This window comes from Apodemus sylvaticus, chromosome 17 (assembly GCF_947179515.1).
Source record: "Apodemus sylvaticus chromosome 17, mApoSyl1.1, whole genome shotgun sequence".
NCBI lineage: Eukaryota > Metazoa > Chordata > Mammalia > Rodentia > Muridae > Apodemus > Apodemus sylvaticus.
Genome location: NC_067488.1, coordinates 68,402,006 through 68,428,805, shown reverse-complemented (window position 1 = coordinate 68,428,805; position 26,800 = coordinate 68,402,006). Strand labels below are relative to the sequence as shown.

Genomic DNA, 26,800 nt, shown 5'->3' with positions numbered 1-26,800 from the left:
CCTGATATTCCACGGTTTGTTCACCCACTGAAGGATATCAGGGTTTCTTCCATGGTTAGGTATTTAGGAATACCACTGCTTTAAAAGCCCATGCGGAGGCTCTTGAAATGGCACGTACTTTTCAGCTCATTTGAGCAAATGCCCAGGAATATGATTGCTAGAGTTCTGGCACAAGTATATTTAATTTTGTGAGAAACTACCAAATTCTGTTCCAAAGTGACTGGACTTTGTATCCCCATCATCTTTGACTGTGACCTCCCCTTGTTGACAGTATTGCCAAGACACTGGGTGGCGGTCTGCGCTTGGGCACCACTCGACTAGGCAAACAGTGATGTCCCATCTACAGCTCCGTGATGGATGTGCGGCATGGAACTGCACCCTGTGTTTACTTGCCATCTGATTGTACATTGTCAATTATCCATAATTCAGTGATGCGTCCTGTAAGTTCACTAGTGCATTTATAGCTGAGTGGTTTGTTTTACTATTGTTGAGTTTTTAGGATTCATTGTGCATGTTATGTACAATGGTCTATATGCCTTATGGATATGGTTTTTGAAAATATTTTCTTCAGTCTGTGGCTTGATGTCCCATTGTCTTGGCTCAGGGTTTTAATTATAATGAGGCTCAGCTTATCAACGATTTCTTCAATGTTTCTGTTAAATCACACATTGCCCAAGGTTGTCTGGGTTCTCTCCTTTGCAACTGGTAGGGGTCCCATAGTTTTACACTTTACATTATGTGCTATGAACAACTTCAGTTAATTTTGTGGAAGATGCAAGATCTGTACCTAGATTATTGTTGTTTTGCAAATATGGGGACACAGTTGTTGCAGAGCTCTTGGAAAGACACCTTGCCCCTCCAGAGTACCTTTGTGTCTTTGTCAAGGGCCGGTTGAGTAGATTTTGTGGGGCTAGTAGGAGCTCAGTATTGGGGTTCATTCCCTACTTGCTTGTTCTTTCACAGGCCACACAGTCTTGTTTCCTGAGACTCTGCACTGAGTCAAAGCCAGAGATTACCACTGTTTTGCCTTTGTTCGTGTTTGATACCATGCTGGGCTCTTCTCTGTTCTTTGCATCTACGTAGAAACTTTTGAAGTAATGCTAATAATCTAAACAAAATGCCTTGCCAGGAGTTTGAGATTGCCTTGAGTCTATAAAGCGAGTTGAGTTGAGGGAGGGGGAGGGGCTCATGGGGCCTCGCTGAGACACAGTAGGCACCACACACCTGCTGTCACGTCTACTTTCAAAGGACGTGGCCTCAGTTCAGGGTCACTACACATTCTTTATATTGACCATGGAGCAGTATCTCCTTTCTCCTGTCTTCCACACGACTGTCATGGCTGCCTTCACACATTACAAACACATGTAGACATGGTCACAGTTATAATTTTGAGCAGACTGTGTTGGATCAATGCAGAAGAAAAATACAAATGCTTCCTTTGCTTATTCCCTCTCCAATGTTCTTTCTTTAACATAGATCTATCTCTGACCTCTACAGAATTCCTACTAAGTGAAGGAATGGTGTTAATATTCCTTCCAGGGCAGGACTGCGGCAGCACATTCCACCATTTTTATTTGTCTAACAAAGTCTATTTCTCTGTGTCTCTCTGTGTGTCTCTGTGACTTTCTGTATCTCTGTATCTCTGTCTCCCTGTCTCTGTCTCTCTTCACTGTCTCCCTGTCTCTGTCTCTCTGTCTGTCTCTCTCTGTCTCTGTCTCTGTCTCTGTCTCTCTGTCTCTCTCTCTCTGTCTCTCTCTCTCTCTCTCTCTCTCTCTCTCTCTCTCTCGTGTTGGGGATCGAACCCAGGACTGGTACATGATCAGCAGATGCTTTACCACTGAGCTACATCCCCAGCATTTTAAAAAGCATTCTCCAGTTTTGAGACAGGGTCTTATCAAGTTGCCCAAGCAGGCCCTGAACTTGCCATGGGTGGCTTCAGATTTCCAGTGCTCCTCCATGAACCGCTTAGTGGTGGAATTATAAGTGTGAGCCACCAGGCCTGACTGTCCTTCACTTTTGTAGAGGTTTTTTAAAACGCCTTTAATCCCAGCACTCTGGAGGCAGAGGCAGACCAATTTCTGAGTTCCAGGGCAGCCTGGTCTACAGAGTGAGTTCCAGAAATCTTGAGCTCTCTGTGTAGCCAGAGCTCAAAAAACCAACCAAAGAGATAAACAGAATTTCCGGATTAGTGGGTTTTGTTTCTTTGAGTATTGACTCTCTCGCTTCACTCTCTTCCTGTCCCAGAGTGAAGGAGTTCTTTGACGCTACTTGTGTGATCATTGTCCACTATTCCTAGCTAGGATACCTGCGTGTTTCCTCTGGCTTCTTTCAAAATTTTCTTCTTTATCATTGATGTTCTGAAGTGTAAAGTGATACCTAGGTACAATTGTCTTGCATCGTGTCCCTTCATCTTTGACTTGGTGGCTGGCAGGAATCTTAGGAAGCACTTGGTCGTCACTGACCCTGGTGGCTTTCTGTCCATTTCTGTACTCCCGTGTTCCAGTACTCACTCCCACCCCATGCATGTCAAACTTTCCATAGCTTCATATTCTCATGACTAGAGTTCTAGCATCCTCTGTCCATTTCTTCCTGGGCCTCTTATTTTTTCCTCCTTTCTATTTTGCTGGGTTCTATCGTTATAGTCTCATTTCTGAGAACACTAATCACAGGATTCATAGCCGCGCCCTGCCTCCTGAGGAGCCTGTCTGGAGCATCCATCGTGTTTCATTACAGGATCCTTGTGATTGAATCTTTTGTCCAGAGTTCAGAGAGGGGCAGGCAGTTAAGAACAGAACGCTGGAGGGGCGGAGCGGCGGCAGCAGCAGCAGCAGCAGCGGCTGGTCCAGAGGAAGGGCCATCAGTAGTAGAACCAAGCGGACAGGGTCCAGGCAGACCCTGTGCCCACAACTACTGGCCATCGCTGGCCAGCCAGGCTGCGAGCAGCGGAGGATTTACGGCGCCTTTCACCACACAGAAGCCACATCAGAACTCTGCCTCCCGCCAGTCAGTTACGAGGCCTCCATATTGGTTCTCGGTCGCCAGAGAAATCAGACTGAGGTACGCAAATATAACCCGAGACCAACATCGCGGGGGTCTAAGCCCTACGGGCGTTGGCCTGCACCGAGGCCCTGGGCTGATGGGGGGGGGGGGGGCCACCGGGGTGCAAACCCGGCCAGGAGGTTTTTTTCCCCCGGGCCAGCGCGCACACCACCGCCATTTTGCCTAAGGGAAGCCAGAGAGACCTAGCAGGCAAAACCAAACCGGCTAACAGGCATAGCCCGAGGCGGACATAGCAGGGGTCTCAGACGGTCAGGCCCTGGACTGCCCCCAGGTCCTGGGCTGCTCGGTGGGCCATCTGTGTGCCGACCCAGCCAGGAGCTTGTTTGCCCCGGGCCGGCGCACTCCGCCGCCATTTTGCCTACGGGAAGCCAGAGAGACTAGCAAACAAAACCAAACCAACTAACAGGCATAGCCCGAGGCGGACATAGCAGGGGTCTCAGACGGTCAGGCCCTGGACTGCCCCCAGGCCCTGGGCTACTCGGTGGGCCATCTGTGTGCTGACCCGGCCAGGAGGTTGTTTATCTGTGCCCGTTTGCGCACCACCGCCATTTTGCCTACAGGAAGCCAGAGAGACCTAGCAGGCAAAACCAAACCAACTAACAGGCATAGCCCGAGGCGGACATAGCAGGGGTCTCAGACAGTCAGGCCCGGGACTGCCCCCAGGCCCTGGGCTGCTCGGTGGGCCATCTGTATGCTGACCCGGCCAGGAGGTCGTTAGCCCAGCAGACTCTCCCAGCACTCTCAGGGAGCGCGCCCACGCCACCATCCTAGCCACCTGACAGACCCAATTAACACTCACAGCTGAGGGGAACTTTGCCCCGACATTGGCCTGCCAGGCTTTTGCCTAGACTCAGGGCCTGAGCAGCTAGGCTAGCCTTGTGTGCACCAACCCGGTTGGGAGTCCTGCTGCCCAGCAGAGAGATCAGCACACAGAAAAGGTCCCTGCAGCATACAGCCTCAGCGCTCCCTGAAGGAGCAAACGGGCACCTTCTGGCTCACAGACACAATCTGGGGCAAAGAACACTAGGGCTGCAAGGGCACCCAAGAGGAGGAAAGCACATCAGCAATCTGCAAAAGGGAAAACCCTGCCCTCCAGTGTTGCAGAAATAGCCCTAGAGCCTCTCAGGAGGCTGTAACACCAGCCGGAGACAAGACCAATTAGCTCCAGAGAACAAGATGGCAAAGGGCAAACGCAGGAACGCTACTAACAGAAATCTAGGCAATATGGCAGCATCTGAACCAAACTCTCCAACATCAGCAAGTCCTGGTTATGCCAACACACCAGAGAAACAAGATTTGGATTTAAAATCACTGTTCATGATGCTGCTAGAAGAACACAAAAAGGACATGAATGAATCTCTTAAAGCAATACAGGGGAACATGAATAAGCTAGAAACCCATTTAATGGAAACACAAAAAAACACTTAAAGAAATGCAGGAGAATAAGGCCCAAGAGATAGAAGCCAATAAAGAAGAAAGGCAAAAAAAACTTAAAGAAATGCAGGAGAACTTGAGTCAACAGGCAGAAGTCATGAAAGAGGAAACACAAAAATCTCTTAAAGAGTTACAGGAAAACACAGACAAACAAATGATGGAAATGAGCAAAACCATCCTGGACCTAAAAACAGAAGTAGAAACAACTAAGAAATCACAAAGGGAGACAACTTTGGAGATAGAAAACCTTGAGAAAAAATCAGGGGCCATAGATGCAAATATAAACAACAGAATACAAGAGATGGAAGAAAGAATCTCAGATGCCGAAGATACTATAGAAACCATTGACTCAACTGTCAAAGAAAATGCAAAATGCAAAAAGCTTGTATCCCAGAACATCCAGGAAATCCAGGATACAATGAGAAGACCAAACCTAAGGATTATAGGTATAGATGAGAGTGAAGATTTACAACAGAAAGGGCCAGCAAATATCTTCAACAAAATTATGGAAGAAAACTTTCCTAACTTAAAGAGAGAGATGCCTATGAATATACAAGAAGCCTACAGAACTCCAAACAGACTGGACCTGAGCAGAAATACCTCCCGTCACATAATAATCAAAACCCCAAATGCTCTAAACAAAGAAAGAATATTAAAGGCAGTAAGAGAGAAAGGCCAAGTAACATATAAAGGAAGACCTAGCAGAATCACACCAGACTTCTCACCAGAGACCATGAAAGCTAGAAGATCCTGGGCAGATCTCATGCAGACTCTAAGAGAACACAAATGTCAGCCAAGACTACTATACCCAGCAAAACTCTCATTCACCATAGATGGAGAAACCAAGATATTCCATGACAAAACCAAATTCACACAATATCTTTCCACAAACCCAGCTCTGCAAAGAATAATAGGAGGAAAACTCCAATACAAGGAGGGAAACTACACACTGGAAAAAGCAAGATAGTTACCTTCCTTCATCAAACCCAAAAGAAGATAACCACTCAAATATAAAAAGAACATCAAAAATGACAGGAAGTAATAATCAATATTCCCTAATATCTCTTAACATCAATGGTCTCAATTCCCCAATAAAAAGGCATAGACTAACAGACTGGATAAGGCAACAGGACCCTACAATTTGCTGTATACAGGAGACACACCTCAGTGTCAAAGATAAAAACTACCTCAGAGTAAAAGGCTGGAAGACAATCTTACAAGCCAATGGTCACAGGAAACGAGCAGGAGTAGCCATTCTAATATCAGATAAAATTGACTTTCAACCTAAAGTCATCAAAAGAGACACAGAAGGACATTTCTTGCTGGTCAAAGGAAAAATCCACCAAGAAGAACTTCAAATTCTGAACATCTATGCGCCAAATGCAAGGGCACCCTCATTCGTAAAAGAAACCTTACTAAAGCTCAAAGCACACATTGCACCTAACACAATAATTGTGGGGGACTTCAACACTCCACTTTCCTCAATGGACCGATCGGAAAAACAGAAACTAAACAGGGACACAGTAAAACTAATTGAAGCTTTGGATCAATTGGATTTGACTGATATTTATAGAACATTTCACCCTAAAGCAAAAGAATATACCTTTTTCTCAGCACCTCATGGTACCTTCTCCAAAATCGACCATATAATTGGACACAAGGCAGACCTCAACAAATATAAGAAGATCGAACTAATCCCATGCCTCCTATCTGATCACTATGGCGTAAAAGCGATCTTTAATAGCAACAAAAACAACAGAAAACCCACATACACGTGGAAACTGAACAATATTCTACTCAATGATACCTTGGTCAAGGAAGAAATAAAGAAAGAAATTAAAGACTTTTTAGAACACAATGAAAATGAAAACACAACATACCCAAATCTATGGGACACAATGAAAGCAGTGCTAAGAGGAAAACTCATAGCCCTGAGTGCCTCCAAAAAGAAAATGGAGAGAGCACACATTACCAGCTTAATGACACACCTGAAAGCCCTGGAACAAAAAGAAGCTATTTCACCCAGGAGGAGTAGAAGGCAGGAAATCATCAAACTCAGGGCCGAAATCAACCAAGTAGAAACAAAGAGAACCATACAAAAAATCAACAAAACCAGGAGCTGGTACTTTGAGAAAATCAACAAGATAGATAAACCCTTAGCCAGACGGACCAAAGGGCACAGAGAAAGTATCCAAATTAACAAACTTAGAAATGAAAAGGGAGATATAACAACGGAAACTGAGGAAATCCAAAAAATCATCAGATCCTACTACAAGAGCCTGTACTCAACACAACTGGAGAATCTGGAGGAAATGGACAATTTCCTTGACAGATACCAAATACCAAAATTAAATCAGGACCAACTAGACCATCTAAACAGTCCCATAATGTCTAAAGAAATAGAAGGAGTCATAGAAAGTCTTCCAACCAAAAAAAGCACAGGACCAGATGGTTTCAGTGCAGAATTCTATCAGACCTTCAAAGAAGAGTTAACACCAATACTCTTCAAAAATAGAAGAGTATTCCACAAAATAGAAACAGAAGGAACACTACCCAATTCCTTCTACGAAGCCACAATTACGCTGATACCAAAGTCACACAAAGATCCAACAAAGAAAGAGAACTTCAGACCAATTTCCCTTATGAACATCGATGCAAAAATACTCAATAAAATTCTTGCCAACCGAATCCAAGAACACATCAAAACGATCATCCACCATGATCAAGTAAGTAGGCTTTATCCCGGGAATGCAGGGTTGGTTCAATATACGGAAATCCATCAATGCAATCCACTACATAAACAAACTCAAAGAACAAAACCACATGGTCATTTCATTGGATGCTGAAAAAGCATTTGACAAAATTCAGCATCCTTTCATGCTTAAAGTCTTGGAGAGAACAGGAATTCAAGGCCCATACCTAAACATAGTAAAAGCAATATACAGCAAACCGGTAGCCAGCATCAAACTAAATGGAGAGAAACTTGAAGCAATCCCACTGAAATCAGGGACCAGACAAGGCTGCCCCCTTTCTCCTTATCTTTTCAATATTGTACTTGAGGTACTAGCTCGGGCAATTCGACAACATAAGGAGGTCAAAGGGATACAAATTGGAAAGGAAGAAGTCAAACTTTCATTATTTGCAGACGACATGATAGTCTACCTAAGTGACCCAAAAAACTCCACTAGAGAGCTCCTACAGCTGATAAACAACTTCAGCAAAGTGGCAGGTTATAAAATCAACACAAGCAAATCAGTGGCCTTCCTATACTCAAAGGATAAGCAGGCTGAGAAAGAAATTAGGGAAATGACCCCCTTCACAATAGCCACAAACAATATAAAGTATCTTGGGGTGACTCTTACCAAACATGTGAAAGATCTGTATGACAAGAACTTCAAGACTCTGAAGAAGGAAATGGAAGAAGACCTCAAAAAATGGGAAAACCTCCCATGCTCATGGATCGGTAGAATCAATATAGTTAAAATGGCCATTTTGCCTAAAGCACTATACAGATTCAATGCAATACCCATCAAAATCCCAACTCAATTCTTCACAGAGTTAGAAAGAGCAATTATCAAATTCATCTGGAACAACAAAAAACCTAGGATAGCTAAAACTATTCTCAGCAACAAAAGAAAATCTGGGGGAATCAGTATCCCTGACCTCAAGCAATACTACACAGCAATAGTGTTAAAAACTGCATGGTATTGGTACAGTGACAGGCAGGAGGATCAATGGAACAGGATTGAAGATCCAGAAATGAACCCACACACCTATGGCCACTTGATCCTCGACAAAGAGGCTGAAAACATCCAATGGAAAAAAGATAGCCTTTTCAACAAATGGTGCTGGTTCAACTGGAGGGCAGCATGCAGAAGAATGCAAATTGATCCATCCTTGTCTCCTTGTACTAAGCTCAAATCCAAATGGATCAAGGACCTCCACATAAAGCCAGACACTCTGAAGCTAATAGAAAAGAAACTGGGGAAGACCCTTGAGGACATCGGTACAGGGAGAAAGTTTCTGAACAGAACACCAATAGCGTATGCTCTAAGAGCAAGAATTGACAAATGGGACCTCATAAAATTACAAAGTTTCTGTAAGGCAAAGGACACCATCAAGAGGACAAATCGGCAACCAACAAATTGGGAAAAGATCTTCACCAATCCTACATCAGATAGAGGGCTAATATCCAATATATATAAAGAACTCAAGAAGTTAGACTCCAGAAAACCGAACAACCCTATTAAAAAATGGGGTACAGAGTTAAACAAAGAATTCACACCTGAAGAACTTCGGATGGCGGAGAAGCATCTTAAAAAATGCTCAACTTCATTAGTCATTAGGGAAATGCAAATCAAAACAGCCCTGAGATTTCATCTTACACCAGTCAGAATGGCTAAGATTAAAAATTCAGGAGACAGCAGGTGTTGGAGAGGGTGTGGAGAAAGAGGAACACTCCTCCACTGCTGGTGGGGCTGCAAATTGGTACAACCACTCTGGAAATCAGTCTGGCGGTTCCTCCGAAAACTGGGCACCTCACTTCCAGAAGATCCTGCTATACCACTCCTGGGCATATACCCAGAGGATTCCCCACCATGTAATAAGGATACATGCTCTACTATGTTCATAGCAGCCCTATTTATAATTGCCAGATGCTGGAAAGAACCCAGGTATCCCTCAACAGAAGAGTGGATACAAAAAATGTGGTATATCTACACAATGGAGTACAATAGCCATTAGAAACAATGAATTCATGAAATTCTTAGGCAAATGGATGGAGCTAGAGAACATCATACTAAGTGAGGTAACCCAGACTCAAAAGGTGAATCATGGTATGCACTCACTAATAAGTGGTTATTAACCTAGAAAACTGGAATACCCAAAACATAATCCACACATCAAATGAGGTACAAGGAGAAAGGAGGACTGGCCCCTGGTTCTGGAGAGACTCAGTGAAACAGTATTCGGCAAAACCAGAACAGGGAAGTGGGAAGGGGTGGGTGGGAGGACAGGGAAAGAGAACGGGACTTAAGGGACTTTTGGGGAGTGGGGGGCTAGAAAAGGGGAAATCATTTGAAATGTAAATAAATTATATCGAATAAAAAAAGAAGTGAAACTGTAAAAAAAAAAAAAAAGAAAGAAAAAAAAAAAAAAGAACAGAACACTGGCTTATTCAAAAGTTTCCACTCCCCCTGCTGGAGGTGAGGGGATTCTTCTCCAGTCTTCTCCACACAGACTTGGTAGAGGCCCTAGAGGCAAAATCCACTAAAGCAAGGCAGCTTCCCCTTGTTGGAGTCACCCTGAAGTCTGTCCAGTAGAGTTTTGATCTTCACCCTGGTGGGTCTATCTACCCCAGCAAACTGAACTTCTCTCCCATCTGAGAGACAGTGATCGGCTCTGAGGGCTCCTGAATGAGGAGGAACTGTCGTCACCTCCCTGTGTTCAGCTTTGGGTAAATCCCCACAGATATCGAGGATGGGCAAGGGTCTAGATGCTAAAAGGGTTCAGGACTATCTTCAGGGTGGGACGGTGACTTTCTCTCCCTGGCTGTCATTCCCCAACTGTGCCGCCACGATGGCCTTCTGTCTCTTGCTGTGGCTTGCAATCCGTCTCTGTCAGCTTGCAGCATGCTCTTCAAGGCACCGCAAGGCCTCTGTGAGCTGGAGCTGCACACTGTGTGTGGCAGGCTTTACACGTGGATCTCTGAGCCTCTGGGTTATGTTTGTAAGTTCCACTTTATAGATTTCACTGATCTGAATCACAAGACACAGTCATTGCCGCTTAAGAGCAGGCTTGCAGGGTTGGGTCTCTCATTAAAATATCCTTGAGTGCTGTGTCCCAGTCCAGAGCCATCTCTACCTGTCCCACACATACCAAGCTCTGTCTGCTGGTTCTACTATAAAACAGGACTGATGTGAAGTCCGGTGGAACATCCCTCACCCTGCGGCTGTTGGTTGTATGTCACAGGCACAGCCCTCTAATATGGAACAAGGAAAGGACTGATAGACCTTTCAGTCAACGGTCCCATTGGGACCATTTTAAGTCCATTTGCCCATTTTGTTTATGCCTGTTTATCTGTTTCTTATCAATCAACCTGCCTTAAATACCCTCCTTCTTCAACAGAGGGCTCAAGAGCTACCCAAGTGTGGTCCAGTGGACACTGTCCTCCATACCCTGCAGATATGAAGGTGGCATAGACTGACCACTGCATGGCTTGCCCAGTAGGCCTAGAAAATTCATTGGCTGCTACCAATGCTTCCCATGCCTCTGAGGAGAATAAGAGAATTTTTCCCTCTGGCTATAGAGGTAAACCAAGGAATTACACAATTATTTCTGTGAGAGCAGCCCCTTACCCTGGTAACAAGGATATGGGCCTTTCCAAAGAAAGATGTAGATCAACATGAAGATTCCAGTCTTGCCACAGCACATCCACAAACAGAAAGGAGGGGAAGGGAGAGGAGTTGAAATGGGGGTGGTGGAGGGAGGGGAGTGAAACAGGGGTGGGGGAAGGGAGGGAAGTTTTAATGGGGGTGGAAGGGAGGGGAGTTGAAATGGGGGGGTGGGAGGGAGGGGAGTTGAAATGGGGGTGGGGGAGGGAGGGGAGTTGAAATGAAGGGGTGGGGGAGGGAGGGGAGTTGAAATGAAGGGGTGGGGGAGGGAGGGGAGTTGAAATGGGGGTGGGGGGAGGGAGGGGAGTTGAAATGAAGGGGTGGGGGAAGGAGGGGAGTTGAAATGAAGGGGTGGGGGAGGGAGGGGAGTTGAAATGAAGGAGTGGGGGAGGGAGGGGAGTTGAAATGGGGGTGGGGGAGGGAGGGGAGTTGAAATGAAGGGGTCGGGGAGGGAGGGGAGTTGAAATGAAAGGGTGGGGGAGGGAGGGGAGTTGAAATGGGGGGGTGGGGGAGGGAGGGGAGTTGAAATGGGGGGTGGGAGGGAGGGAGGGGAGTTGAAATTGGGGGAGGCTGAATAGTAAAACAAGATCCCACAATTTGATATAAGTCAAAATCCCAGCTGCTATAAAAGAATGTATACCACAAAAAGATCAAAAAATGTGTTGATTGGCTTTTTTTGAGCCTTTATCTCATGGGTTATAAATTACATTCACATCTGCTGAAATACTCCAGATGACAGATCTTCATGACTTTAGTCCATGCTGGAGCTTCAATTATACTTCTATGTGAGGGTCCTACTAGACAAAAACAGAATACTCTTGTAACCTTGTGGATTATAACAACTGAGTCCAAAAGAGAGCCAGCCTCCCTCAGAAGTATTGATTACTCCTCAGAAGTATTGACTCCTAATGTCCTGTAGACAAATCATCCCTTAAAACACCATGGAGTCAACAGACTAAGACTTTGACATCCACAAACTGCCTTGAAAGAACTGGAGTCTACCAGGCCTTCCTTTCAAAGTTAAAATAGCTGCCCCATGTAAATAACAGCCAATGGGAAAGCCAGTGCCCAGAGGTCTGCTTCATGGGATCAACTTAGGAAGAGATGGTTTTCTCCTACGCCATGTAACCCAGCTGAGCCTCTGTTCATCCTAGGGAAAAAGGAGTTGTTCTGCACCATGGAGTTCCACAGCCTTGGGCTCATAGCAGTAAAGTCAATGCAACAGATGTTGCTCAAAGTGCTGATTCAGCCAATCGGTGCTGCTCACAAATTTGGTTCATAGTGCCCTGTAACAGTCTTCACCTCAGAAGAGTCACAACATGGCTTCCCAGACATCCTTAAAGAGACAGACCCATTTTATACAGACACTCATGCATGAATGCAAGGGAGCTCACACAAAGAGGGAGGGCACCAAGGTCCCACACAGAGGTCCTGCTTCTCGGGTAAAATGTGGCATTACTTGGTGAACTATGAAGTATACTGTCGCTAACAAGAAGTGCATTGACCCTCTTGGTCCCTGTGGTCTTAGAAAAAAGCCCAGCATTTTGACACCTTTGGAGGTCTGTGCTGTAAGAGTCTTCTTTTATCAGTCTTAATTAAGTCCATTTGCCCATTTTGCTTATGCCCATTTATCGGTTTCTTATCAATCAACCTGCCTTAAATAGCCCTCTTCTTCAACAGAGGGCTCAAGAGCTACCCAAGTGCGGTTCAGTGAACACTGTCCTCCATATCCTGCAGAGACTGCCTCACTGTCCAAGCTTCTGCAGCTTCCCTGACTACCTCTGGGATCCTGTGGACAGCCTGTGGTGACGCTCTCCCTAGCCCACCCATCCTCCCCATCCTTCCTCCCTCCCTATCCTTTCCATCCTCCCCTCATCCTCCCTCCCCTCATCCTCTCCCCACTACCCATCCTCCCCCATTCTCCCCCATCCTTCCTCCCCATTCTCCCCTCATCCTCCCTCAACTCCCCCATCCTCCCCCTCTCCCCATCCTCTCCTATCTTCCCCTCATCCTCCCTCCCCTCATTTCCCCATCCTCCCCAATCCTCTCCATTCTCCCTCCTCTATCCTCTCCATCCTCCCTCCCCCATCCTCCCCTCATCCTCCTTCCTCCCATCCCTCTCCCCACTTTCACCCCCATCCTCCCCTCATCCTCCCTGGGAATTATTAAAGAAACCAAGCACACCTGGACAGGTCCCACCTTGAGGACCTGTTTCTAGGGTGATTGTAGACCTGGAGTAAAACCATTCCACTCAGGGGCTTATATTATAAAAGCATTTTATTGGACACTGGAGGAAATGTTCTGGAGGAAGTCAGAACCAGGATAAAATTTAGGTGGGTTATCAGGGTAGAAGTGGGGTTCTGCTTTGGTGGCTTACATTGTGCATCATTTTGGGTGTCTGGGTCATCGAAGAACATGTATAGGTACTGACTTGCAACAAAATGAAGGACTGAGGCATGGGGAGGCCAGAGATTGGGATTCATTCCCTTCCAGGAACCAAAGCATGTGGTTCTGTAGCAGGCGTGGTCTAGACTACTCTCCAGAAAAAGAAGAAGAAGAAGACGTGGCCTGGAGGACTGCCTGGAAGAAGCAGTCTCTGTGGGCCTGGGGCTGCCTGTGAGGGCCAGGGTCTTAAAGCAGGCTCTTCTTAGCTCTTGAAGCTCCTCCGGGAGGAGGAGGAGGTGGTGGAGACAAATTTGACACTGGAGCCGCTGCCACCCGCCACTGCTGAAGCCTGCGCCTTGACCACTGCTTGCACTGAAGCCAGAGCCCCCCACACTTAACCCACTTCCCATGCCAATACCCCCACTGGCCCTGGAGTAGCGTGTGCTGACACCTCCACCAAGACCACCGCCAAAGCCACTTCCAAGGCCACCGCCAAAGCCACTGCCAAGGCCACCGCCGAAGCCACCACCAAAGCTGCTTCCTCCGTAGCCAGAAGAGACACTGTTTGTGACGACAGCTGGGGAAAAGAGAGAGGTGAGTGAGACGAGGTGGGTTGTCAGATTTACCCCATACAGCTAACGTGTTTGATCCCGCCTGGGAGATGGTGGATACCTGGACTTTTTTTTTTTTTTTTTTTTTACAAAATAGCAGAATGAACCAGAAGAATTAAATTATTCAGTTGGGGTCCCTGACAGAAAACTGATGGCCCATGGGGCAAGCCAGGGAGCCAGGTACTTGGTAGAGGTAAGGATTTAGGACAAGGTCGTATGTGTATGCATACTATCGGAGATCAGGTGGTGCTCCACCACCTCATGCCCCTGCCTGAGTTCTGTCCTTCCACTGCTCGCTTCACACTATCTGATATTCATTTATTGGGATGGGGAATATCTAGTATCTAGAAACAGCAGGGTTCTGAGTTGGCATTCTAAAGTTACTTACAGATGTTGACTGGTCCAACTCCTTCCCCACTCAGCCTGAAAGACAGAAAGTTGGGGTAAGAGTGGAAAATTGCACACACAATACACATACACACACACACACACACCAGATAGCAAGAGTGTCATTGTCATGGTTAGGGTCACACTGGAGCGAGGCATCTGCACATCTCTAATTCCCGAGAGAGCCAAGAGCAGGCTCCCTGGAAGGTCAGCCCAACGTGACGGCAGGGCCCAGAGCTGGGCTGTCAAAGTAACACCATCATCTTCATCCTCTCTCCCAGTGTATGGAAAGCAGGAACGCGCACCAGCACATATGAACTGTGCGGAGCAGGGTCTGCCTCCTGGGATCCTGCATTCTGTGTGAGACCTCAAGCCAGAAGGGAACTCTCACAGACACCATCGCCTGGGCCAGAAGAATAAAGAGCACACAGTAGCTGGAGAGCCCAGCGGTCATGAGTCCAGCTCAGCAAGAGCAGTCATAAAAGACGTTCCAGAGGAAGACGTTCCAGGAGAATGAGGAAGAGGGCGGTGGGGGGGGGGGGGTAAAGGTGGGTGTGGTGGAGACACCAGGTCTGGAAAAGAGCACAAGCAAAAGCGGAAAGGGGACACGGTGCGAGACACATCTTAGTTGGTTGAGGAGGACACAGTCCAAGCACATGAAATGGGCAGTAAGCCAAAGATGCCAGCCAAGGCCTGTGGCATGCCCACATGTCCGAGCGGAACGGGAGGGCGCTCAGCCATCTGTGTGTGTATCTGTCATCCCTCATCAAACTCTCCTTTCTCTAGGCCACCTCAGGCACATGACAGCTGCCCACCTGCACTCCTCGCCCTCCAGCAGCTTGCGGTAGGTGGCGATCTCCACGTCCAGAGCCAGTTTGGTGTTCATGAGCTCCTGGTATTCACGCAGCAGCCGGGCCATGTCCTGCTTGGCCTTCTGCAGGGCCTCCTCCAGCTCGGTCAGCTTGTTTCTGGCGTCTTTGAGAGCCAGCTCCCCACGCTGCTCGGCCTCGGCAATGGCATTCTGGAGGTTGGCACACTGCGGAGAGAAAGGGAGCAGTGGGGGCACGTGGGTAGCTGAACTGACGCACACTGTCCCTTTCTCAGAACCCAAGTGGGACGTATCAAACCTAGAGGCCTAGAGAGAACTCAGTATACACACTCAATCTATATTGTGGTTCTTATGAGCAGCGGACTATGGCAACATTGCGAATTGTCACGGCTGTGTGTGTGTGTGTGTGTGTGTGTGTGTGTGTGTGTGTATGCACGCGCGCGCTCGAAATGCAATCTCCCACACCAAGTCCAGGGCCCTCCTTCATCCTCTTTTGACTCCTCCCCACCTGTTTTTTGACATTGTCAATCTCAGATCTCAGCCTCTGGATCATACGGTTCATCTCTGAGATCTCATGCTTGGTGTTTCGAAGGTCATCACCGTGGCGACCAGCTGTCTGTTGCAGCTCCTCGTACTAAAGCCACCAAAAGAAAGGAAAGACAAAGTTAACGTGGGATGAAATGCTTGTCTCCCAAGTTCACAGGCAGGAACTGTCAGGAAGCGGTCAGAGGTAGAATCCTCTAGAGTCTGGGGCTGATTTGGGCCTTTTCAAGGAAGGGCTGTTCTTAAGTAACTTCTTGAGAGTCTTCATTTTTCTAAAGCTACCTATATGAAACTTTCTCCAGTGCCTGGGCTCTGTGGAAAGTAGATGGCTGGCTCCTCCTGCAACCTATCCCATGATGCCTCAGTGGCCTTGAGTTCTTCCCTTAACATTGTTATGGTCTGGAATCCTAGACAGCCGACAGCCCTAAGCAGGCGTTGCAGCCCTATGCATCTTCTCTCTCAGGGGATATTCACTCAAGCAAGCACCCACCTTGGTCTGGTACCAGGACTCAGCCTCCGTTCGGCTGCGGTTGGCAATGTCCTCATACTGGGCCTTGACCTCAGCGATGATGCTATCCAGGTCCAGGCTGCGGTTGTTGTCCATGGAGAGGACCACAGATGTGTCAGAGACATGTGTCTGCATCTGGGACAGCTCCTACAGGGACCCTTGAAGTTAGTCATCTGGTCTTTTTATTTAACGTGAGTTTCTTTCAGATTTTCCATTTATGGTGTCATAATAAAAATACCCACAGGGAAAATTTGGGTTAATTGCTTACCGCATCAAAGAACATCTTCATGAAGTTGATCTCATCCATCAGGGCATCGACCCTGGCCTCCAGCTCCACCTTGTTCATGTAGGCAGCATCCACGTCCTAAGGAACACAGAAGTGGTTGGCATGGACCAACGTGCACCTACCTCAAGTGGCTCTGCTTCCTGGAGAGCATGGCCCAGGGCTGCTGATTTCTCTTCGCCACACCCACCTTCTTCAACATCACAAATTCATTCTCAGCCGTGGTACGCTTGTTGATCTCATCCTCATACCTGGTGGTCAAAGGGACAGGGAGGATGAGTCAGAGGACACGGGCCAGGAAAGGGTCTCTGTGTAGTCACTGTGAGCAAGCTTTCACACCAGAAAGAGGCTGTTCACATCTCACAGGCAGAGAGTATGGGATACCACGAGCCCTGGGCAAGCCCCCAGAACCCTGTACTATGCTGCCTTTTCTGAAGCTGCCTGCCAGAAGCTCATTCCGGCATCACTGATATTCTCCTGTTTCACCCACAATCCTGCAGGAGTGGAGGTGTGGCTTGGCAGAGCCCTTGCTTAGCATGCACACATTCCTGAATTCACTCTCAGGCACCATCCAAAGCATAAGACAAGAAACAAAACACTGGCAGCCCCCTGAATCAGTATCTGGTTTATGGGACTAAAGGAATTCCTGGAGCCCCCTAGTGGGACTCTGTCATCGACCCCCAGAAACTATCAAACACCGTGCTGTGTGTTTTGAGGGCATTGGGAAGAAAGCCTCAGAGGGTGAGAGTTCCAGGTGGCGCTAGGGTCACTACTACTCGGGCAGGTGGGTAAATGCTTTGCAGAGGGGGCTGAGCCTGGGGCTGGGCCTCTCTGGACAGACTTGGAGCTTTTCTCAGTGGTGTAATATGCATGCTGCTAGCCTGTGGGGAAGACAGAGGCCACAGTCTGGCTATGGGGCCTATCTGGTACAAAGGAGACCCTGACGCCTCTTTCTCCCACAGCATAGCTCACTTGTTCTTGTAGTCCTCCACCAGATCCTGCATGTTCCTCAGCTCTGAGTCCAGGCGGCTCCTCTCCCCCAGGACCCCATCCAGCTGTCTGCGGAGGTTGTTAATGTACTGTTCGAACATCGGATCCAGGTTCTGCTTTATGGTCTTGGTGCCCTGCTCCTGCAGCAGGGTCCACTTGGTGTCCAGGACCTTGTTCTGCTGCTCCAGGAACCGCACCTGGAGGGGCCGAGTGTAGAGGGGACAAGATTGTGTTTGAGGCTGGCTTCTGTGGTGTTTTCACTAGTGTGCTACCTGTCACATGCTGTCCCACCATATCTTGCATTCAGTGCCTGGCCTGTGACCTGTGAGGGACAATCGGCACTGACACTCCCAACATCATCCCTCTAAGGAAGATAGGGGATGGCCAGCCCAGCAATAGGTAGATGATAAGTGGTCTAATTATTCACTGGGGCTGAAAACCTTCTTAGACTGCTCTATCGACACTTAGGCCTCAGTGCAATCATCTGTTATGTGAATGTTCAGGTCATCTCAGTCCACTGTGATCAGACACCCTTATGGGGCAGCCTCTGGAGGAGAGGAACTCTGGCTCTGATTTCCAGATGCCAGTCTAACTAAAGAGGAGCACAAAAACCAGGACTGAGAATCAAGTAGAAAGAAATGTCATATCAGAGCCAAGCCTAAAGCCTCTTCCCTCCACTTTGTTCAGCATTCACTGCAGACACACAGGCTGCTCTAGGAAGGACCATGTCTCACCTTGTCAATGAAGGAGGCAAACTTGTTGTTGAGGGTCTTGATCTGCTCCCTCTCCTCAGTCCTGACCCGCTGGATGGTGGGGTCGATTTGCAGGTTCAGAGGGGTGAGGAGGTTCTGGTTGACGGTGACCTCTTGGATGCCTCCAGGTGGGCATACGGGGAAGCCGGCTCCCCCATAGCCACCACCAAAGCCAGCTCCACCACCGAAGCCAAAGCCACTACCAGCTCCACCACCAAAACCAAATCCACTGCCGGCTCCTCCTCCAAAGCCAAAGCCACCTCCAGCACCAGCACCAAATTGGTTCCTGAAGCTGCCTCCGCCAGAACTGAAGGATATCCTTTTGGAGCCCCCCACATTGTACAGGCTCCGGCTGCCGTAGCCCCCAGCTCCATAAGCACCCCCAAGGCTGACCCTGCCGCCACCACCACCTCCACTGCGGGACACCGAGCTGAAGCTGGTACGAGAGACAGACGGGGTGATGGCAGAGGCGGCACTGAAGGAGCGGCTGCCCCCACTGCGGAAGGACACACTTGACTGGCGAGACATGATGGCGTGTTCCTGGCTGAGCAAGATCACGGGCCACTGGTGGCAGGGAGGTGCTGGTGAGGTCGGCGTTCAACAGGACGCTGTGGGTGGCTTTGTAACTTTGGAGATTCGAGGTCCCCTTTTATCCCCTCAGAAGTGGGTTGGGCAGAGCGGCTGTCGAGCTGTGAATGATTAGTGGGCTGGGCATGCCTGGGGGGCAGCTGTGAGCTCACCCAGCACACCTGCACAGCAGTGTGGGGTGTAAATGCTGCTCCCAGCAGGCTCTGCTCAGATAGGAATAACCTTTCCTTGCTGCGCTGGTGTCCTGGCAGTGTGATGGAGGTTTCCTGTCACCTCAGATCTGGGTGCTGTGTGTAGCCTAGAAGGATGCTAGGACACAGAGGCTGTTTGCGCACGGCCCTGCCCTAGTGATCATTAGCGAATCAGTGACATGATGAGCCTGGTTCACAATGCTTCACCAGCCCAGCTTTGGGGATCCTGTCCCTCAGTGGGGCGGAGCAGGTCACCCACTTGAGAATGACCTGTTCTCACGCTTGGCTGTGTGGTGGGTGCTGCAGAGACCTGAGCTGTTGGCAAGGCGACCCATGGCCTCACATCTTGGGTATATTCCAGAGAGAGAGCAGAATTGAGTCCTTCACTGTGCAATGCTTTCTTTAAGAGTGGTCCATTCACCCAAGATATCACTGGGCAAGATTCAGACCAGAAAGGCTCCCTCAAGCCCCAGGCTTGAAAAAAAACAGAGGTGTGTCTCCTCACCCAGGCTGAACGCCATTCTCTTTAAGGCCAGATCCAGCCCTCCACAGTTCCTCCTAATTCAGCTTTTTGTGTTGCTTTTCATGTTCTTTGTCCTGAGGAGGCCCGTATGGGGGGCTTATTAAGCCAGGGACCCCACATAATCCTTTCCAAAAAAAAAAGTCTTGACTCTCGACTGGCAGAATCTTTGTGGGGAGCTGCTCTGCCAGCCTCCCCAGTGCCCCCCAAGCTGTGTTCCAGCAAGTTCTCAGTTATTCCACCAGGGAAGACGTGAGTCACCGTATCTGTTGATACAGGCTGAAGGCCGCCACAAACACATACCTGCAGGAGCTTCTAATCTCAGCAGGAACATGTTGAGAATTGGCCGGCCTGTTATAACGGGGAACCACCCTGTTCCAAGCAGCGGGAACTGCTGTGTTTCCTCTATCTCCGGCCCAAAGCCTCCTTCAGGGCCAAAGGCATGGAAAATGGAATTTTAAGTCTGCGAGCTGACTGCCAGAGAAACTAGACAGAGCAAGTCGGGGGGACCAGGCAGCTGGCACAGCAGCCTGCCGGCTGCTCCGATGAGAGCTCCCAGAAGGCTCTCTGCAAAGCTTCTTGCTATCACCTGTAGTGCCTTATGAAAGAAAGGATCCTGGTTAGATTTTAGTGAATGCCCATCCAAAGCTGTGCGCTGTCACTCTGGCTCGGGACCTGAGTGTGATCACCCCTCTTCCTGTCCCAGAAGAAAGCAGGGTTGTTGACCCAATTGGCTGAATCAGGAGTGATGTGGGAACTGCTGAGAGGTCACACTCCTGGGAGAACCTGAAGTAGGGCACAGGAATCTCTGCATAGAGCCTGAGGTTGCCATACGGAAGCCAAGGCTGTGGGAAATAATTCTTGAGCACCGAGGGTCTGCTGAGCTGGTGATAGCTCCCAGAGGCTTGGCTGTCAAGACAGCTGACAGGTAATCCAATCACTGGCCAAGCTGGCCTGGCAGGTCTTGGGTAACAGGCTTGGGTGTCTCTGTCTGGACAGTCTCAGAGACTATGCAAGTGTTAGCTTTCGTCGACATACAGGTATGAATGTCCAGAGACACACTGGAGGTCCTCAGCCCTAAGAAGAACAGCTTTAGGCTTGAGGTAGGTATCTGGGGTCTTCTAGCAGAGTACCCCTCCTTTCTAGAAAATCTCTGTCAAGGTGTGCCCCACCAAACACACACACAGCATTGGTACTGTCCCACTGCCCTGGGGGAAGCTCTGACCCTCCAGGAGCTTCCGGACACTCTCTTTCCCCACCAGTCATCATCTATGCTGTGAAGCTGGGCTTGGCAGGACAGGTATGCATCCTGGCTGGCCTGAGACTTGTCATAATAACTACAGCAGCTCCCAGGGCAGTCGACCAGAGGCTGATGGGTATGTTGAGGTGTGTCACAAGAGAATCAGTGCTCTGTCCGAGCTCCATGGGAGTCTCCATGGTAGGGAGGGTGAACCCTCCTACTTCACCAGACCAGTTACTTAACAGAGAAACCTGTTACTTATACCCAGAGAGCCAGGCACCAGCACCTCTGCTGAGTGGGAGACCCACCCCAGTTTGGCATCCCTGTGGGCAGGAAGAACAGGATCACACTGAGTCCCTGTGCTCTCCTGCAGGGCACTCCCAGGACATGGCTGGACATGTCACCTAACTGCTATTTCATTATCAAAACCCATACAGGGATATGGGGTCCCCAGCAGCTAGCCCCTCTGTCGGAGGGACAAGTCGCAAGGCAATGCCTCTCGCCTCTCACCTCTGCCCCAGAGAACATAGAACCTGGGCCTGTTTTATGAACAGACTCATGGGTGAGAAAGAGGTAAACCCACAACACCTTCCCAGAATCCTCTCCTCAGATCCCACGCTCCAACCTGTATGTCTTTGAGCAAAAATGCTTAATAGAAGATAGTTGTGAACTCTCTCTCTCCTTCCTTGTTCTGAGTCCCTAAGACCTGCCTGTCTAGTTCCATCTCTGGGTCTGTATCTAGAGGGCAAGTCTTTTGTCCTCTGCAGTCAGGACACCTTCTGTATACAGAGGAATACCTCTCCATATTATGGTCCTCCCTCTGTTTCTTGTGCTTGCACCCCAGCTTAGACAGTATCTTGGAGCCCTTGTAACCCCCACATCCTGAGCACCCCTCCCAGGGAAATAGGAAAGCAATGGTGCCTTCATCTTTGCAGCTCTTCCCTTGAGTGCTCTGCACAAAACACAGGGAGGATGGCTGAGGCATGAGTCACATATTCATAAGGTTATGGTTGGCAGTCCCATCCAGAAGCCTGGAGCCAGTTCACAAGATGGGGATGGGCAGATGGAGCAGTGAACCCGCCCCAGACAACTCTCCACAAAGCCTAGCCTCAGGGAGAAATTGAGGGAAGAAGAATTTTTCTGCCTCCGCCCAAAGCTATGGTATCCTACCCCTACAGTTGTGGGGCCCAGTGGAGTCTCAGGATTGCAGAAGCATAGAAGTGTGCATATGTCTGCATGTGTGTGCATGTGTGTGTGTATATGTGTGTGTGTATGAGAGGGGGGGGCTGAGTGCAAGAGAGTATTGCACTTGAGAGAATGTGTGTACTGAGTTTATGTGTGTGCATGCACTCGAGTATGTGAGAGTGTGGTGCATACGCTCAAGACAGAATTGTGTGTGTGTGAGCATGCACATGTGTGTGTACCCACATGTGTGTGCGTATGTGTTTGCCTCTGCATGTGTGCATGTGTGGCTGTGTGTGTGTGCACATGTCTGTGTGTGTGTGACACAGAGCGAGAAAGTGTATGCCTGTGTGCTTAAGAGAGTGTGTGCTATATGCATGTGTGTGCTTGAATATGTGTGCAAGAGTGTGGTGCGTGTACTCAAGAGAGAACTGCATATGTGAGTATGCACATGTGTGTGTACCCACATATGTGTGTGTTTGCCTCTGTGTGCATGTGTGTGTGAAAGTGTGCGTGGTGTATGTGTGTGCGTGGTGTGTGAATATGTGGTGTGTGTGTGTGTATGTATGTTGTATGTGTGTGTGAGTGTGTATAACTGGCCATGCTGTGAAGCTGGGATGTTAGACACATAACCCCAGCAATACAAGGTTGACTGTGGAAGCTAGGAGCCATACCAATTTATTGAGGACTCCCAGACCCAAGTCTGACACAGAGCCTAGGTAGAAACCCAAACATCCAGAAATAAAGTCTTGGTTTGGGTTGAGCTTAGGAGCCCAGATTTCATTACTGGAGCTTTGAGTCTCAGTGTTTGTACTGGCTGGTTTCGTGTGTCAACTTGACACAAGCTGGAGCTACCACAGAGAAAGGAGCTTCAGTTGAGAAAATGCCTACATGAGATCCAGCTGTGGGGCATTTTCTCAATTAGTGATCAAGGGTGGGAGGGCCCATTGTGGTGGTACCACCTTTGGGCTGGTGCTCTTGGATTCTATAAGAGAGCAGGCTGAGCAAGCCAGGGGAAGCAAGAAAGTAAGAAACATCCCTCCAATGGCCTCTGCATCAGCTCCTGCTTCCTGACCTGCTTGAGTTCCAGTCCTGACTTCCTTTGTTGATGAACAGCTGTGTAGAAGTATAAGCTGAATAAACCCTTTCCTCCCCAACTTGCTTCTTGGTCATGATGTTTGTGCAGGAATAGAAACCCTGACTAAGACAAATTGGTAGCAGCATAGTGAGTATTCCTGTGACAACGTGACCATGTTTTGGGGAGGACTGTAGAAGGACTTTGGAACTTTGGGCTAGAAGATCCATTCAGTGTTAAGAGCTCTGTGGAATGTTGTGTAGGAGCTTGGAAGTTAATGTTGAGAATAGTGCAGAAGATGGAGGCCTGGCTTGGGAAATTTCAGAGGAAAGATTAAAGACTCTTATCAGGGCCTTTGCTATTTTGATTGTGAAGATTTTGTGGTTTTGGTTAGCTGGGGATGAAGAATCAGCTGTGATTAACAAGATACCATAACTACTAAAGTGAAAAATTTTCGTTACTGGGACTATTGATGCTGGTTAGCTAGAGCTAAGAAATTAGCAGTGATTAAGAAGAGACCAGCATCACTGAGGTGAAATCTTCTGGGAACTGTTTTCTGAGAACACAGAGGCTATATTCCAGAGATAGCCAAGGTTGTACTTTGTGCTGTGGCTGGACTTGGTAATGTGTAAGAGTCACCCAGGTGGTACTGGTTTTGAAGGCATGAAGGGGTCATATAGAGCAGCTGAGGCTCAGCACTGTGAGAGTTTGCAGAAGAACATTGGTAAAGGTGCAGCCTCAGTTACAATTGATGGCCCAGGACTGAAGGGGTCATGCAAAAGAGTTGAGGCTTGGCACCTTGAAGAGAGCCTATGAGAGGCTATTGGTGAAGTCTAGTTACAGTGGAAGACAGCAGTGTTTTGGAGATGCCAGTACCATGAGATGAACACCAAGAACAGCAGCAGCAGTGGAGTACAGGCAGCTGGAGCCTAGAAGACAAGGTTTGTGCTACAAAGGGCAGAGCTTGAGAAGTGACCCAAGCCCTTGGAGGATCCCAAAAGATCATGAGTAGATCCCAGACATTGGATGGTTGGAGTTTGACTTTGCTTTTGATTGTGACTGTACCCTGATATTTTCCCTCTTGAAGTAAGAAGGTATTTTAGTGGAGCCCACAGTTAAGAGACTTTGAATTAAAAAGACTTTGAATTTTAAAAGATATTGGGTATTTTAAAGGGATAGAACTTTGAATACGTAAAGACTGTGGGACTTAAAGTTATTTATGTCTTGAGGATGAATAAGAAAGTAAGGACTGAGGCCTAATAGTGATGTGTTTGTGTGTCAAGTTGACAAATGTACTGGTTGGTTTTGTGTGTCAACTTGACACAAGCTGGAGTTATCCATAGAAAGGAGCTTCGGTTGAGAAAATGCCTCCATGAGATCCAGCTGTAAAGTATTTTCTCAATTAGTGATCAAGTGTGGGAGGGCCCCTTGTGGGTGGTGCCATCCCTGGGCTGGTGGTCCTGGGTTCTATAAGAGAGCAGGCTGAGCAAGCCAGAGGAAGGAAGCCAGTAACTAACATCCCCCACAGCCTTTGCATCAGCTCCTGCTTCCTGACCTGCTTGAGTTCCAGTCCTACCTTCCTTTGGTAATGAACAGCTATGTGGAAATATAAGCTGAAAAAAACCCTTTCCTCCCCAACTTGCTTCTTGGTCATGTTTGGGAAAGAATAGAAACCCTGACTAAGATAGTGCTGAATTTTTGTTTTGTTTTTTGTTTTTAGTTTTTGTTTGATTTGGTTTGGTTTTTTGAGACAGGGTTTCTCTGTATAGCTCTGGCTGTCCTGGAACTCACTCTGTAGACCAAGCTGGCCTCGAACTCAGAAATCTGCCTGCCTCTGCCTCTCAAGTTCTGGGATTAAAGGCGTGTGCCACCACTGCCCAGCAATTTCTTATCTAAGTACTTTACACTGATCATGGCTTCACTCTCAGCTGTATCTTTCCCCCAGTATAACCCTCAAAACATTCCAGAACTCTGGACAAGCCTGCCCAGCCTCTGGTTCCCCAGTTCCCTCCACAGACTCTGGAGGAAATGAACGTGAGCTTGTTGGAATGGGCCATGCCGGCTGAGATTTTTCACTCTGAGCTGGCTGGGGCAGGCAGGAAGGGTGGGGTAACACACTGGGGGTTGTGGGGAGCAGTCTTGGCCCCATCCCTCAGATTTAGCATGCGATTGGCACTTGCAATCCAGAGCTGTAGAACAGAGCTCTGAGTGTCTCTCCAACAGGCCCCTGCAAGCCTCAGGATGCCCATCCCTCAGTTCAAGGGTATTTTGCCAGTGGCGTGCATACCAAGTCTTTGAAAATCCCCCTTGCTTGGTTGAAACTACGGACTGGAAACCAACCAATGCTTTAATTAGTCAGAGGGGCTAAAAAATGGATATACCTGCCCAGCGAGAACCTTTGGGCTTTGCTTACCCATAATGGAAGGATTCTCGTTTTCAGACAAATAGAGAAGTGCCACAGCCTGGCACAGCCCTGCACAGATTTGTACATCTGGGAATAATGTGCCCTGCAACAAGATTTTTACAGTTACTGTTGTTCTGTTTATTACTCTCTGTGCATTTTCTCTGTTCTTCACACTTGGACAGGAGCATACCTTGCAGGGTCCTGGGAGTTTGCAGTCTTCCTCTACAGCAGAGAGGCAGGGCCACACTGCATGAGCGCCATCCTGCATCCCCATTCCTCAGAAGCCCCCTCACATCCCAGACATGCACACATTCCTTTTCCCTCTGACCCTTTCTACTTCCACAGAAGCCACCCTAGACAGTGGAGTCCAGGAGCTGCTTCTAGGGGCTTCCACCTGACTTGTCCCCAATAGGCCAGGGGCAAGGGGAAAATCTGTCCCCATCCTGTTTTCCCTTCACTTTGGATGAGTTCCAGTTACAGAGGGCGGTTCAGCACAGGGGATAGTTTCACGGTCAAGAACAGAAATCTGGCCACAACCAGAAATGGTCCCTTTCCCCAACTGCCCTCAGGATAGGACCTTGCTATCCCCAGGCCTGTTCTCCATACACCCTGTTCCTGTCTCCACATGCCACTACTGACCTTGATTTCCAGGCTGCTTGGGCCAGATGACACTGTCAGAGGTTAGCAAAAACAGGCTCAGACAGTGGTTCTTGACCTTCCTAACACTGCGACCCTTTAATATAGTTTCTCATGTTGTGTGATCACCCAGCCATAAAATCATTTTCGTTGTCACTTCATAACTGTGAATTTTGCTACTGTTATGAATCATAATATAAATACCTGATATGCAGACAATCCTAGGTGACCCCTGTGAAAGGGTCATCCAAACCCTCACACTGGTCAAGGTTGAGAACCACCAGGCTAAGGCAGCAGGCAGGCAGGAAGACCTGTAGCTGTCACTGAATGGCGGTTCCTTCAACGAGTGTGTTTTGAGCCATTGTGCGAGGCAGCAGATACTACTACACTTGGTTGTGCACCTCTGACGTTTCCCAGCTCCTCCCAGATGCTGCTGTGCAAGCCCAGGGCTGAGCCTCTTCCTTGGGTCTTCTTCCTGGCCTGGGCTGGTATCCCACATCACGTGGATAGGCAGATACTTAACATGCACTGTCATCTTCATCGATGAAGAGTCTCCTAGAAAAATCAGTAAGGCGTAACTGATGTGTGTGGGTGTGTCTGGGAGGGAGTTTCCAGAGAAGAGTAGGCCAGTGAACTGGAGAAGTCTCACCCTAAGAGGGGTGGCACCGGCGCACAGCCTGGTGTCTTAGTCAGGGTTTCTATTGCTTCGATGAGACAAGCAACATGACCAAAAGGCAAGTTGGGAAGAAGAGGGTTATTTTGGCTTACACTTCCATATTGCTGTTTATCA

General features: G+C 48.3%; 1 protein-coding gene across 1 annotated transcript; it reads right to left on the bottom strand.

The window, feature by feature from the left end:
• Positions 1 to 13,227: 13,227 nt before the first annotated feature.
• Krt5 (keratin 5) lies at positions 13,228 to 18,702 on the bottom strand. Its single transcript, XM_052160686.1, is given in 10 exon segments — positions 13,228 to 13,605; positions 13,607 to 13,848; positions 14,271 to 14,305; positions 15,085 to 15,305; positions 15,607 to 15,732; positions 16,132 to 16,296; positions 16,418 to 16,513; positions 16,623 to 16,683; positions 17,405 to 17,619; positions 18,157 to 18,702. Coding segments are annotated over 10 exon segments (1,779 nt in total). The 3' UTR covers positions 13,228 to 13,533.
• Between the last annotated feature and the right edge of the window lie 8,098 nt (positions 18,703 to 26,800).